The sequence below is a fragment of the Mesoplodon mirus genome (genome assembly GCF_964341445.2).
Source record: "Mesoplodon mirus genome assembly, chromosome: 7".
Classification (NCBI taxonomy): domain Eukaryota; kingdom Metazoa; phylum Chordata; class Mammalia; order Artiodactyla; family Ziphiidae; genus Mesoplodon; species Mesoplodon mirus.
In genome coordinates, this window is record NC_138983.1 from 85,755,095 (window position 1) to 85,769,800 (window position 14,706).

Sequence of the window (14,706 nt, forward strand, 5' to 3'; positions counted from 1 at the left end):
GACATTATGTCCACTGATATTGAGACAATGTGTTTCTTTTATTAATTAATTTATTTATTTTTGGCTGTGTTGGGTCTTCATTTCTGTGCGAGGGCTTTCTCTAGCTGCGGCAAGCGGGGGCCACTCTTCATCGCAGCGCGTGGGCCTCTCACTGCCGCGGCCTCTCTCGTTGTGGAGCACAGGCTCCGGATGCACAGGCTCAGCGGCCATGGCTCACTAGGCCCAGCTGCTCCGCGGCATGTGGGATCCCCCCAGACCAGGGCTCGAACCCGTGTCCCCTGCATTAGCAGGCAGACTCCCAACCACTGCGCCACCAGGGAAGCCCCGACAATGTGTTTCTTAGTCATCATTTCCTATTGCACTGACCAAGCGAGGTGCCAGTCAGTAGTTGTACAAAGGGAAAAAGAAAACTTTAGAAACTCCCAAGTTATATACACAGGGAAATTCATCATTCATGTTATTTAAGCTAACTGGATGCAGTTTATCAGCTACGTTGAGGAATGGTGAAGTGAAGTGTCTTTACAATTAACATGTTAGTTTGTGTCATGACCTCCCTGGTGTTCAAGTGAGTTAACGGTTAGCACTCAACTAGGCACTTAAGAGTCCATTATAAATCTGGACTAAACATTTATTTGTGGCATCTTTATTCTTCTTTGGTGCCCTTAGGCAGAATTAGCCCTCTTATGTTTTGATAAATTCAAGTATTAAACAGGGCTAAGGTTTCACAAGTTCTTTGGCCTAAACATGGGGGTAAGGGAGACCAATGAGCTGGAGTACTTCTAGATTTAAGAATGGTCAGATTGAGGAAGAAGAGTCTTATGCCAGAGGTGAAAGAAGACTGATTATAATTACCTATTTTTAAAAATTCCAACCCTTTTCAATGTTCTAAACTGATCAGGAAGTACATGGGTATGCTAGGAAGTAAGGGAGTCAAGCAAGAATATTCTCTAAGAGTTTGTGGATGGCAATGAAGAGGAAAGGAAGATAGAGACAATCCTGGAAAAGGTTTTGGTTGGCCATAATAATGAAGTCAGAAGGAGAAGAAGAAGAAGAAGAAGAATGACACATGCAATGGGAAAGAGAAAGCAAGAATAGAGAAGCAAAAGGGAGAGTAGAAAAATGAGACAAATTTGGAGAAGGAAATGAGGAAGAAAACTGGGTGAAAGAAGGAAGCACTGATGGTAGACCACCTGACACTCAAATATTAACACGATGCACATTTAAGATGTGTCATCAATGGCCATGGTCATTACCCTCAAATAGTTTACAGTATGTGTTTCAGAGACATTTATAAATTGAAAATGCCATTAAAATAAGTGCCAGGGTATAAGTATTCATGGAATTGTATGGGAGAATAAAAAGTCCCCCATCAAAGAGCCTTCTGAGACATCGGAAAAAAAGGAAAAACCTAAAAAGCATAAGACTCTTCCTATTTTCATTTCCAATGATACATCCCAATCTTGATGATCAATCAGCGATTTAAATATCAACTATAAACACAGTATTTTATGAGCTGCTATGCAGTATACTATACTAGAGCAATAGAACAGAGAGGACCTCAAACCCTCTGTTCCCTCAAATTGAAAGGCACGCTTCCTGACCTCTCCAGACCACTACTGGACACAGGGAACACACACTAATGTTTCAGGACCCCAACCAGCAGTCACCTGCTTAGTGATTACTTCCATGACACACCCTCACTAACACCACTGACTTTCCTGCTCCTACGGGACATGACATATATTTCCTATTTTAACACATACCACAGTGCATTATGATTGCAGGTAGATGTTCTAACAACTTAAAAGAGAATGATGACTTTTTTGCTCTTTACATCTTGTTATTTCCCTACTCATAATATTTCTTGAAGAGAAACCATAAAAATATAAACAAACACAAAAAACAGATAATATACAAAACGTGTGCTTTGCACCTTAACACAAACTTAAGTAAAATTAGTTCTGACAGTATCCGGCATGACAAACTTCCATGGTACAAATGAGAATGGACCAAGGTTTGAGCAGGTACAGGAGACAATCCAGGCATGAACAACACCAAGGAAAGGTAGACAGGAAGTAACATGGTGTGTAGGAAATCACGAGACCAGTCTGATGGGAAGAGACTTAAACAAGACTGAAACTCACTTTCTAAACCTCCATCTCCAATTGGACAATTCACAAGACACAGGTGCACCAAAGTGGCCAAATATTCAATCCCTTTAATGGGGAGGAACAGTTTAAAATTTTATTGCTTTAGTTTGCCCAAAAGCAACTATCAAATGTTGGCAGGACACAATGAAGGCTTACCTTTGTTAACATAGTTAAGTCTCTCTCTCTCACAACTAGCCCACTTGGCTCCACGTTCCTTAGCGCACCCGATGCACTTACACAGCATTGATGGGCTTTACACAACTGGAAGGTCACAGCTTTATTTCTTATTGCAGGAACACAACATCTGGAAACTTTATTTCTATCGGAAGCTAAAGCAAAATTATTGTAAAATGAGTCATTTAAACCATACATTTTGTCACGTTTAAAAAGCATCTGCTCTGTGCTAAGGATTAGAAATGACTCCTGTCCTTAAAGCCTCATTAAGGAGGCAGATCTATAAAGTCAAAATTTCAATCACATGAGATAAAGCACAGAAGTGCCTATGGAGGCCAAAAGTTATATCTAAGTGACGGCTTCATGATAACCCTGAAGTACAGTCTGGAAAGATGAGGCTATGCAGAGGTGGAGTAGGAGGTGCATTAACTGCACAGGGAGCACCTGTGCGAAGACACTCAAGCCTGACACCTGCTGGGCACTGTAAATGCTGCAGGTGGGGATGACTAAAGACCAGGGGTCCAAGTGTGAGAAGAGACAGAAATAAAAATAGAGATGTTGGCCCAAGCAAGCCTGGGAGAGAGCATGGCTTGTATCCCACAGGTGATGAGGCCTGGGGCTACCACTGGCTGAGTAAGGGTGCCTCCGCTGATTAGAAAAAGGCGCCCCGCTGCTGAAGGACCAATTAGATAAAGGGAGTGATCACAAAAAGCTCCCCTTCCTCAGGGCCAAAGAGCCCCAGGAGGCTTGGCAAAGCACAGTTCAGATTACAGGCCTCTGTGCAGAGCACACGCTGGGCGGCTAGTATGCACTAACTCTGTGTGGGAAAGCCATTAGCAGCATTATTTTAGGCATATCTTGTCATGTTAGAAGATCACTCAACCCGAGTAGGCAGATGAACTTAGAGGAACTGAGACCAGGGGCCGCGAAACCACTCAGGAGTTTCTGCCATAGTCTGGGCAAAATGTAATGTGGATGAAGAAGCAAATTTAGGAGGAGGCCAAAATTTACAAGCTAGACCCACTGGATGAAAGTCATAAAGAAAGTTCAGGGAAGGAATTCTGAAGAGAATGGGCTCTACAATAAATTTTTCTTACATTCAATGTAAAATATTAGGCAAAATTAAGTACAGTGGCTTTTAAGGTCCCTTCCAGCTCTAATTTCTTATGATTTCTAACTTATTACTCTGGTTAAGTAAAGTCCCTTCAGAGGTACAGAACAGTTCCTACACCTGAATGGGATGCAAAGAATAATCTGACTTCTCTTCACCAGGGGATGAGTTGAACTGTCCTTGCAGAAGAGGTAACACATGGTGAGAACCCCAGATCCTAGAAAAGGGCCAGGCACATGGTAAGTATTCAGCTTTTTGAAAACAAATGAACAATCATTTCCTCTCCTAGATCCTCACACCCTTTCTCTGCTGGCTGCTTTCTTTCAGCTTATAAACTTCCTCAGTATACCCACTTAAAAAGCCCTCAGACCTATGATTCTTTGGATCTTCTTGTGGGTAACCTAAGTCTCCCCCATGCCTTCAAACACCTCTCCTCCGCAAAAGCACAGATCTGAACCTTGGGCCCAGACCTGTCTACCAGGCCCCTCTAAAGCACTGAAGATGAAGTAAGATCCTCTTCCCACCCCCAATACCTTCCTACTGTGCTCTGTATCTCTCAAAAAGATGCAGCTGTAAACTGTCACCCACGCTTGCTGCCCTCCCTTTTCTAACTGGTCACCAGGCCCCACCCATTCTCTCTCAGATCTGCAAAATCCAGTCCAACCTTTTATAACTTAAGTGGGAACCTTAGATTACAATTCACCCTGCACCCAATCAAGTGCCTTGCACATGGAGGTCCGAGTAAGTCTCTAAACCAGAAGTCCATCTCACTGTTCTTCAGGGTTTCCCACAGCCTTCAGGATAAACATCTAAACTTCTGACAGGACAAACAAGGCCCCCTTCTCTTGGGCCCCACTAAGTTTCCAGTATCAACTCTCATTTCTTTCCCAAACCCTGAGTTCCAGTCCTAGACCTTAGTTTTGCCATATTTTCTTATATTTCTCAAACTTTGACACACACTGCTCCCTCCTGCCACCCCAGGAGCTTCTACATATCCTTAGAAAGGATGGCACCTCCTCCAAGAAGCCTACCCTGAACTTTCCCTTCCAAGATTCTGTGCTCTGCAAAGGGGAAAGGTGGGGGGGGGGATACATTAGGACTTTGGCGTTAACATAGACACACGACTCTATATCAAATAGATCATCAACAAGGACCTACTGCACAGCACAGGGAACTCTACTCCATAGCCTGGAACAAACTGTGCGGGAAAAGAATCTGAAAAGGAATGGATACATGTATAACGGAATCACTTTACTGTACACCTGAAACTAACACAATATTGTACATCAACTATCCTCCAATACAAAATAAAAATTAAATTAAAGAAAAAAGAGATTCTGTGCTCTATAGCACCAGAACTCACTTCTTCCAGAGCACTGACTACTGTGCTTGTGTTTACCTGCCGCCCAGTAGAAGGGAAGATTACCTAGGGCAGAAGCATCGTCTCCAGCAGCCCTTGGTTCTGACAACTCATTCAAGTGCCAGGATACTTTACACACATAACCTGCTTAATTAATTCTAAGAACCCACAGAAAGAGTGGTTATTAATGTCATTTTACAAGTGTGGGGATTGCAGTTCAAAAGTAACCTGCCCAGGCCACAGACAGCATAAGCCCTGGAATTCAAACCCTAAGCTGCCTTCACACCAGTGCTCTTTCCACTATATGATACGACTACTGAAAAACAGATTTTTTTTTCCTGAGCCCTGTTTTAATGGAAAGGAAATAAAGCTGGGATATACCAATTTCCTAATCGCTTTGGCGTGTACCAGGCAAAGTCGTTCAACAGACCAGGTAATATCTGTGGAACAACTAACGATGCTCCAAACTGTCCTAAGTGTTCTACATTGTAGGGTCTACAAGCATTAACACAGTTCGACCTTGTAACCTCCAGAGAGAGTGAGTCCTGTTCAGTCCATGCTACAGATGAGAACACTGAGACCTAGAAGCCTTAGAGCACTCGGCCGGGGTCACCGAGCCGGCAGGAGTCCTAGGCCACACGCCCCATCTAGCGCACGCACACCCGGGCACTGGGCACCGGTTCTAGTGCCCACCCTCCACCTTGCACCATCTAAAACCCCGCTTCGCAGCGCCCACACAAGAGCCCCTGGAAGCGGGAAGTACAAAGCTGTCTCAAACAGATGAACCAGTTTGCAGGGCAGAAGTTGAGACACGGATGTAGAGAACAAACATATGGACACCAAGGGAGGAAAGCCGTGGGGGGTGGGGATGGTGGTGTGCTGAACTGGGCGACTCGGATTGACGTGTATACACTGATGTGTATAAAATTGATGACTAATAAGAACATGCTGTATAAAAAAATAAAATAAAATTCAAAAATCAAAAAAAAAAAAAAGAATACTGTCTACTGTCCTCTGCGCCCCCTGGAACACTCACTGTAAATATCCAGGAGGTGCTTGCAGAATGAATGAATCCATGAACAAACAAGCTCACTCATTTCAAACGTGCAGTCACATGCGAAATCTGACCTTCTGACAAGTTAAGCTTCTGGAAGGAGCCCATTTTCTTAATGTATTCAGCATCGAGTCATCACAAAATATGAACTCTTATAAAGTACTGGCCCCTCACTTCCCATGAGAAAGCAAAATTCCTCAGCAGGGAAATGGGAGGGTAGCAGACATTACCCGCAAAGCTTTAGGAAGGCTGCGGCTCGCTGAGCACGTCACTAGGGCCCCTGACCGCCTGCCTGGTAGTAGGACAGACACACCAGGAACGGCTGCTGACCGGCAGAAAGAGCGCCCGGCCAGGCAGGCAGCACACCCCGCACCCTGCCAAGCGAGGTCTGGCCAGCAAAGGAAAGACGCTCTCCACTGCAGAACCGCCCACCACTAGAAAGCCAGGTCCTGCCACGGCCTGGACACACGAGGCCTTCCTTACAAGGGTTACACATCTGTGGCCTTGCTCTGCCTCGAAGAAAAGACAGTGACGGCGACAACGTGACCATCTCCAGATGAACTTTCAACTTCGTTTCAAGTGCCTGGGTGCTGGGTCACAGTGGATTTCTAAACTCTTCCAATATTCAAAAATACCAATTTCTAAGATGCAGAAGGGGTGTTAAACATACACTTAGCACAGACCCCAGTCCCACTCCTGAGTATTTTCTCAAGTGAGGTAAAAACCCAAGTTCACATGGAAACCTGCCCTGGGATGTTTACAGCAGCTTTATTCCTGATCCCCTCAAAACTGGAAACATCCCACAAGTCCTGCCACCCGCACGCGAATGGACAAACGGAAAGTGGAATACAACACAGCCAGAAAAAGAAGTGGCTTCTCATACCCGCAACAACAGGGATGACGGACTTCCCTGGTGGTCCAGTGGCTAAGACTCCACACTCCCAATGCAAGGGGCCCGGGGTCCATCCCTGCTCAGGGAACTAGATCCCCCACGCCGCAACTAAAACATACTGCACGCGGCAATGAAGATCCCATGTGCCGCAACAAGACCCAGCACAACCAAGTAAATAACTACCTAAATAAATATTTTAAACAACAGCAAAAAAAACAAACCCGGGAGGAATCTCGCATAGGTTTTGCTGAGCCAAAGCAGCCAGAATCAAAAAGCTACATGCTGTTGTTCCGTTTATCTGACTTTCTGGAAAAGCCAAAACCTTAGGGACGGAGAGGAGATTAGTGGCCAAGAGGCTAGAGGCACCCTGGCGCCAAAGGGCAGCAAATGGGATGACAGGATTGCTCTGCCACCTGATGGCGATCAAAACTCCTACAACTGTGCACTACAAGTGAACTATGCTTCACGGCTACTAAGGACACACAAGTTATTACATTTTGAAAAATGTGCCGGCCAGCCATCCCCTGCATGACAAGTGCAGTAAGAGGGGCGGGGAGGCGAGGCAAGTGGATCAGCTGGAGTTCTGAAGGTTCTCCCCACTTTCAGTTTCCCTCCCCTGGCATGTCTCCCCGCCCGGCCCACTGCTGCTCAGGCCGCCCACCCGGGCCGCCTGGAGTTACCCAACCGGAAAAGCCAGAGCCCAGGCTCAGCCGCGCCTCCAGGCACAGGAAGGGCAAAAATAGAAAGCGCCAGTGCGCAGTGGAGGGCTGGAAACCCTCGGACCTCAGATAACTGCGGAGAACCGGGGCTCGGAGTCAACATCGGCTCCAGGCGGTCCCAGCGTCCCGACCCCGGCCGCGACGCACTTTCCACAAAACTGACACACACGCGCGGGTCGCGCGGGCTTCCCCGCCGGGTCGCCTGGAGGCCGGTCCCCCGCAAGCTGAGCGCACGAAAGGGCGCCCCAAAGGCGCCGGCCCAAGCCGCCCGCTGCGCTTTCCCTCCGGAAGGTGGGCTGCGGGGCCCAAGCGTAAACCCGGAGACAAGGTACACGCGCACCACGCAGCCACAGGGGACGAGGGGCCGGGCGCCCACCTGGCCGGACACCCTGCATTTCTGGAATCACCGGACTTGTGTGTAAATTTCCCTTTGGCGTGTCATTTTCCAAAGGCCACTCAAGATCAGGGGACAGCACGCCTCCTCTCCAAGTGTCCTGCCAGCCTACCCACTCAAGATCAGAGGGACAAAATGCCTAACTAAAACAAAACAAAACAGAAACACAAAAAACTGGAGAGAGGGAGGAAAGGGTGCCCTCAAAAAAAAACAAAAACAAAAAACCTAAGCACGTTGACAGCGCTAAGAATAAACTACCAGGCAAAAGAAACCCTACATGTCAAATCCTAAAGTACAGAAGGGCAAGCCCGCCGGCAGTCCAGGCCCGGGGAGACCGGGGTCCCCAGCCCTGCAGAGCCAACCGCAGACCGGCTCGGGCGCCCCTCAGAAGCCCGGGGTCCCCGCGGCCGAGTCTGCGCCCCCGGCCGGCGCCGGCTCCCCTCTGCCCACCCTGCGCCCGGGGGCTGGAAAAGGCCGCGGAGAACCACGGCGGGGCGGGAAGGGGGGCTCCAAAGAAGGTCTGGCGACTCGAGTCGCTCCGTTTCTCGGTGGGCTCAGCGCGCGCCGTGGGGGAAGAGGGGCGGGGGTCCGGGAGGAGGGGACCGGTGGCACTTACGTAGACCGGCAGCGGCCACGGGCAGACGGCGGGCTCGGCCCCCACGAGCGATTCCAGCCTCAGCTCCAGCTTCTCCCCCATGTCTTCGCGCGCCGCCCCCGCACCGTGCTAGTCTGCCGGTTGGGGGAGGGGCGCGGCGCCGCCGGCGGGGGCGGGGCAAACAGGCAGGCGGGCAGTGGGGAGGGGGCCTGGCCTGGGCCTCAGCCGCCGCCGCCGCGCTCCCGTCCGGCCCCCGGCTCCCTCTTTGTGGTCACAGGCCCCGGGCCTCCAGCGCTGCTGCGAACTCAGGCCTGCGTGAGGCGAGCACAATGAGCCGGGGACCGGGCCGAACCACTCGCGGCGCGCGCGGCCCACCCTGTGGACACGCCCGCTCTCACGCACGCACGCACGCACGTCTTCGGCTGCCCCCAGCCACACCCACCGGCCCGAAGTGGGGACCCGAGGAGACCCCTCGGGGCCTGGGGTGGCGGGTTCGACTCCTGCCCTTGACGTACCGTGACACCCCCCCTCCCCCCCAATAAGAAGACTATAATTCCTCATTAAATATGACAGCTGGAATCCCGGCTTCTGTTCACAAAAATGCCGTGTATTTAGCCTATGCTAGGCACCAGACCGCGGACGCTCAGTACTGGCAAAAAAGGAAATGCCCTGCCCTCATGGCACTGCCATTTTAATTGGAATAGTAGGGACAATGGTCAAGGGAGAAAATAAAGTGTCATCATCGCCACGGGGATGGTTAATCTCATGTGCACACTGCGTGGGGCCCCGGCAACCACAAACATTATTTCAGATGTGGCCAGGAAGGTATTTTTCAGAAGAAATTAACACTGTAATTGGTCCACTTTGCGTAAAGGATACTGTCAATGCCACGGCGTGGGTGGGCCTCGTCCATCAGTTGAAGGACTGGAGAGAAAAATGAGGTTCCCTAGAAAGAGGGAACTGTTCCTCCAGTGGCCTTGGGACATCAGCTCTTCCCTGTGTCTCCAGCCCAGAGTCCTGCCCGGACTTGCCTGCCTCACAGTCACATGAGTCAACTCCTTAAAACAAAACTATATATGTAAAAATATTGAATATATACAAGCCTATTAATTTGTATATGTGTGTATACATATTATATATATGTATACACACGTTTATATGTGCGTGCGTTTGTATTATATGTGTAAGTACTATATACAGTATACATACAAGCCTATATATTTGTGTGTATATATTGTATACATGTATGTATGTGTATATATATAGTATACATATTATAAATGTGAACATGCTGTATATATACACACACCCATATATTGATATATGGGTGTGTGTATATATACAGTAGATGTACGCTGTACGTATGTATGTATACAGTGTATATTTATATATAGGTGTGTATATATGTTGTATACCTGTATGTGTATATGTTGCATAGGTATTATATGTATATACGTATATACTATATATAGACACACTTGCATATGTATTTATATGTGTATGTACATGCGCATATTTACATAGAGGTGTGTATGTGTGTGTATACATTGTGTATATGTATGTGTATATATCTTATATATATGATATATATGTATATATATGATGAATTTATATGTACAGTACATATATATTTTTATGCTACATGCTTTTGTATGTAGGTGTATATATGTGTCTCTATGTATGTACGTGTATTGCATATATTATATATGTATGTATACTGTATATATACACATCTAAATATCTTTGTATGTGTGTATATATGATATATATGTACCTAGGTGTGTCTATTGCATATGTTATATGCATGTGTACATACTGTATATATACAAACTATGCATTTTATATGTGTGTATGTATAGAGTATATGTGTATTGTATGTGTGTATACATACTGTATATATACAAACGATGCATTTTATATATGTGTGTATATATGTGTGTATTGCATATACTATATGTGTATATGTCTGTATGCATACTGCATATATACACAGCTGTATATTTTTGTATGCGTGTACATATGTATGTGTGTGTATATACACACACACACCCTATGGATTCTGTTTGTCTGGAGAAGCCTCACTGATACGGACACTTATGACAATTGAGCACCTGCTCTTTGCCAGCCAGGGAGCCAAACGCTTGTCTTTTCGGTGTCTCCCTTAAGTGTCACAAGTCCTGGGAGGGAAGTTGAGGTGCCTCAGGGTCAGAGAGGTGCACAGGGCGGGGGGCTGGAGCCTGGTGGAGCCCAGGTGGAGTTCTAGCAGCAGTACAGCCTAGCAGTTCCACTTTCCCAGGTGCTTCTCACAAAGATGCTGAGGGAGAGACAGGGTCTGAAAGAGGGGATGAGGAAGCTTCCATGGGTCCGCAAGCCCAGACCAAGGCTGACTCGTCAAGGGTGTTAGAGGTCAGGACTGTGGTTTCCCTGGGGGTGGGGTTACACAGAGCCATTCCCATTCTGAAAAAGTATCCATTCTGCTCTTGTTTGTATGTTTACCCCCCTCCCCCAAATCTTTTAAAAACAGATTCTCTTGGCTGCTGGGAGCACACATGGGGAAGTTGTGTGTGAGGGGGTGTGATCCAGGGGACAGGGAGGATAAGCCCCCCACTCGTAGGGCCAGGGGTGGCTCAGCTTTGTGAGCTAAGGATGGCCCGCGAGGTCCCAGAGAGAAGGGTCCCTACTCCGTCCCTGCTCCGTGCATCCCATTCCCAGCCTGAGAAGCCCAGAGCTACCCACACACACACACACACCAGGGAGGAGAGCCAGTCACCCTGGCTCACAGGCTGTGGCTCCAAGGCTCCTGGCACTAGGAGCTATTTTCAGCTTTCATGCCCTAGGACATGGCCAGAGCTATTGTCTCCGGAAACTCTCTGTCTCTCGCCCACCCTCCCTCCCTCCCTCCTCCGCCTCTTCCCCTCCCGCTCCAGCTGTCCTGCCCTCCACCCTGCATTTCTACACAGGATGGCTCACAGACAGCTGCTCCCCGTGTCCACCCGCCACCATTCGATGCATGTCAAAGCAAGCCCTGGGGACTTCCCTGGAGGTCCAGCGATTAAGACTCCGAGTTTCCACTGCAGGGGGCGCGGGTTCGATCCTTGGTCAGGGAAATAAAATCCCACATGCTGCACGGCACAACCAAAAAAATAAATGAATAAAAAATAAAGTTAGAGGTTGCGAGTTCACTTAACCTGCGTAGCGCCCTGGGTTCTCATTCTCTGGTTCTCGGCCTGTGAGGTGCTGAATTCCGGGTCTACGGAGAGAGACCAGATGGTGTCTGCACCCTGGAGAAAGGAAGCTCAAGAGGAGGAGAAGTGGGCCCAGCACATGGAAGAGGACCATCCCTGACGACCACCACTGGCCTTGCTTATGGTGTCTTTCAGCTTCAAAAGTGGAAGCACCTGAAGCTACTTTGTTCAAGTTTCCTGAATTTCTGGGAAGGCCTGGTTTCCCCAAAGGAACGATTTCTGGTAGAAGTCTGAAGGTCTGACCCAAGAAAAAAAATCCAGTATAGCCAATGAATTGAGGACAAGAAGTTTTCCAATCAGGTTATTACAAGATATTGAGATCGCTCAGCCCGAACCCAGCGAGGCCAGTGTCCCCTGGACTCCCAGTCCAAGTGAGAGCTCTCTCCCATGGTCACTGTAGAGCTCCGACTCTGGGGCAGTGACAGCAGGCCGGAGCAAGGGCAGCCAACGTTTGGTGACGCCGCTTCCGTCGCCCACCTCCACGCAGCCACCAGCCACGACTCACGCCCACCGTGCCCTTCACCATCAAGTGTATCCAATTTAGCTCATCAGGTTTAACTGGCTTCTGGTGTGCCCAAAGGCTAAGTGGGGTGTTTTGAAACCTATCCTCATCACGAGGGGAGTGAATGGACCAAAGAGCTGAATCTTGGCCTTTCTTCTTAATTTGAGCTGCACTTACTTCACTGTGCATGGTCCTCTGAAGCTTGTGCCGGGCGGCCTTTGAGATGATCTTCTGAAGTCCTAGACTTTAAGAAGAACGACAAAGGCTCTTGGTGCTGCAGCCAGGAGTCAGGGCTGTGCCTCTGAAGTGGGAGAGCCAACTTCAGGACCCGGGTCCACAAGAGACCTCCCAGCTCCACATAATATCAAGCAGCGAAAATCTCCCAGAGATCTCCATCTCAACACCAGCACCCAGCTTCAGTCAACGACCAGCAAGCTACAGTGCTGGTCACCCTATGCCAAGCAACTAGCAAGGCAGGAACACAACCCCACCCATTAGCAGAGAGGCTACCTAAAAACATCATAAGGCCATAGGCACCCCAAAACACACCACCAGACGTGGACCTGTCCACCAGAAAGACAAGATCGAGCCTCAACCACCAGAACACAGGCATTAGTCCCCCCCACCAGGAAGCCTACACAACCTACTGAAACAACCTTAGCCACTGGGGACAGACACCAAAAACAACAGGAACTACGAATCTGCAGCCTGCAGAAAGGAGACCCCAAACACAGTAACATAAGCAAAATGAGAAGACAGAAAAACACACAGCAGGTGAAGGAGCAAGATAAAAACCTACCAGACCTAACAAATGAAGAGGTAATAGGCAGTCTACCTGAAAAAGAATTCAGAATAATGATAGTAAAGCTGATCCAAGATTCTATTTCCAAGATCCATAATCTTGGAAATATAATAGACAAAATGCAAGAAACAGTTAACAAGGACCTAGAAGAACTAAAGATGAATCAAGCATCGATTAAAAACACAATAAATGAAATGAAAAATACTCTAGATGGGATCAATAGCAGAATAAGTGAGGCAGAAGAACGGATAAGTGAGGTGGAAGATAAAATAGTGGAAATAACTGATGCAGAGCAAAATAAAGAAAAAAGAATGAAAAGAACAGAGGACAGTCTCAGAGACCTCTGGGACAACATTAAACGCACCAACATTCGAATTATAGGGGTTCCAGAAGAAGAAGACAAAAAGAAAGGGACTGAGAAAATATTTGAAGAGATTATAGTTGAAAACTTCCCTAATATGGGAAAGGAAATAGTTAATCAAGTCCAGGAGGCACAGAGAGTCCCATACAGAATAAATCCAAGGAGAAATATGCCAAGACACATATTAATCAAACTGTCAAAAATTAAACACAAAGAAATCATATTAAAAGCAGCAAGGGAAAAACAACAAATAACACACAGGGGAATCCCCATCAGGTTAACAGCTGATCTCTCAGCAGAAACTCTACAAGCCAGAAGGGAGTGGCAGGACATAATTAAAGTGATGAAGGAGAGAAACCTGCAACCAAGATTACTCTACCCAGCAAGGATCTCATTCAGATTTGATGGAGAAATTAAAACGTTTACAGACAAGCAAAAGCTGAGAGAGTTCAGCACCACCAAACCAGCTTTACAGAAAATGCTAAAGGAACTTCTCTAGGCAAGAAACACAACAGAAGGAATATACCTACAATAACGAACCCAAAGCAATTAAGGAAATGGGAATAGGAACATACATATCAATAATTACCTTAAATGTAAATGGACTAAATGCTCCCACCAAAAGACACAGAGTGTCTGAATAGATACAAAAACAAGACCCATATATATGCTGTCTACAAGAGACCCACTTCAGACCTAGAGACACATACAGATTGAAAGTAAGGGGATGGAAAAAGATATTCCATGCAAATGGAAATCAAAAGAAAGCTGGAGTAGCAATTCTTATATCAGACAAAATAGACTTTAAAATAAAGACTATTAGAAGAGACAAAGAAGGACACTACATAACGATAAAGGGATCGATCCAAGAAGAAGATATAACAATTGTAAATATTTACGCACCCAACATAGGAGCACCTCAATACATAAGGCACCTAAGTGTCCATCATCGGATGAATGGATAAAGAAGATGTGGCACATATATACAATGGAATATTACTCAGCCATAAAAAGAAATGAAATTGAGCTATTTGTAATGAGGTGGATAGACCTAGAGTCTGTCATACAGAGTGAAGTAAGTCAGAAAGAGAAAGACAAGTACTGTATGCTAACACATATATATGGAATTTAAGAAAAAAAAATGTCATGAAGAACCTAGGGGTAAAACAGGAATAAAGACACAGACCTACTAGAGAATGGACTTGAGGATATGGGGAGGGGGAAGGGTAAGCTGTGACAAAGTGAAAGAGCGGCATGGACATATATACACTACCAAACGTAAGGTAGATAGCTAGTGGGAAGCAGCCGCATAGCACAGGGAGATCAGCTCGGTGCTTTGTGACCGTC

The 14,706-nt window shown here is 47.0% G+C and overlaps 1 protein-coding gene across 1 annotated transcript in view; it reads right to left on the minus strand.

Annotated features, from left to right (window-relative positions):
* LOC309808842 (uncharacterized protein) overlaps positions 1-12,385 on the minus strand; it is a gene marked incomplete at its 5' end in the record, with an annotated part of 172,158 nt that extends 159,773 nt beyond the window's left edge. The window contains 3 exons of the mRNA XM_082629414.1: positions 8,471-8,710; positions 11,638-11,699; positions 12,144-12,385. Coding sequence (XP_082485540.1) covers positions 8,471-8,710; positions 11,638-11,699; positions 12,144-12,385 — 544 coding nt within the window. The remainder of the gene's footprint in view (positions 1-8,470; positions 8,711-11,637; positions 11,700-12,143) is intronic.
* Positions 12,386-14,706: the final 2,321 nt, after the last annotated feature.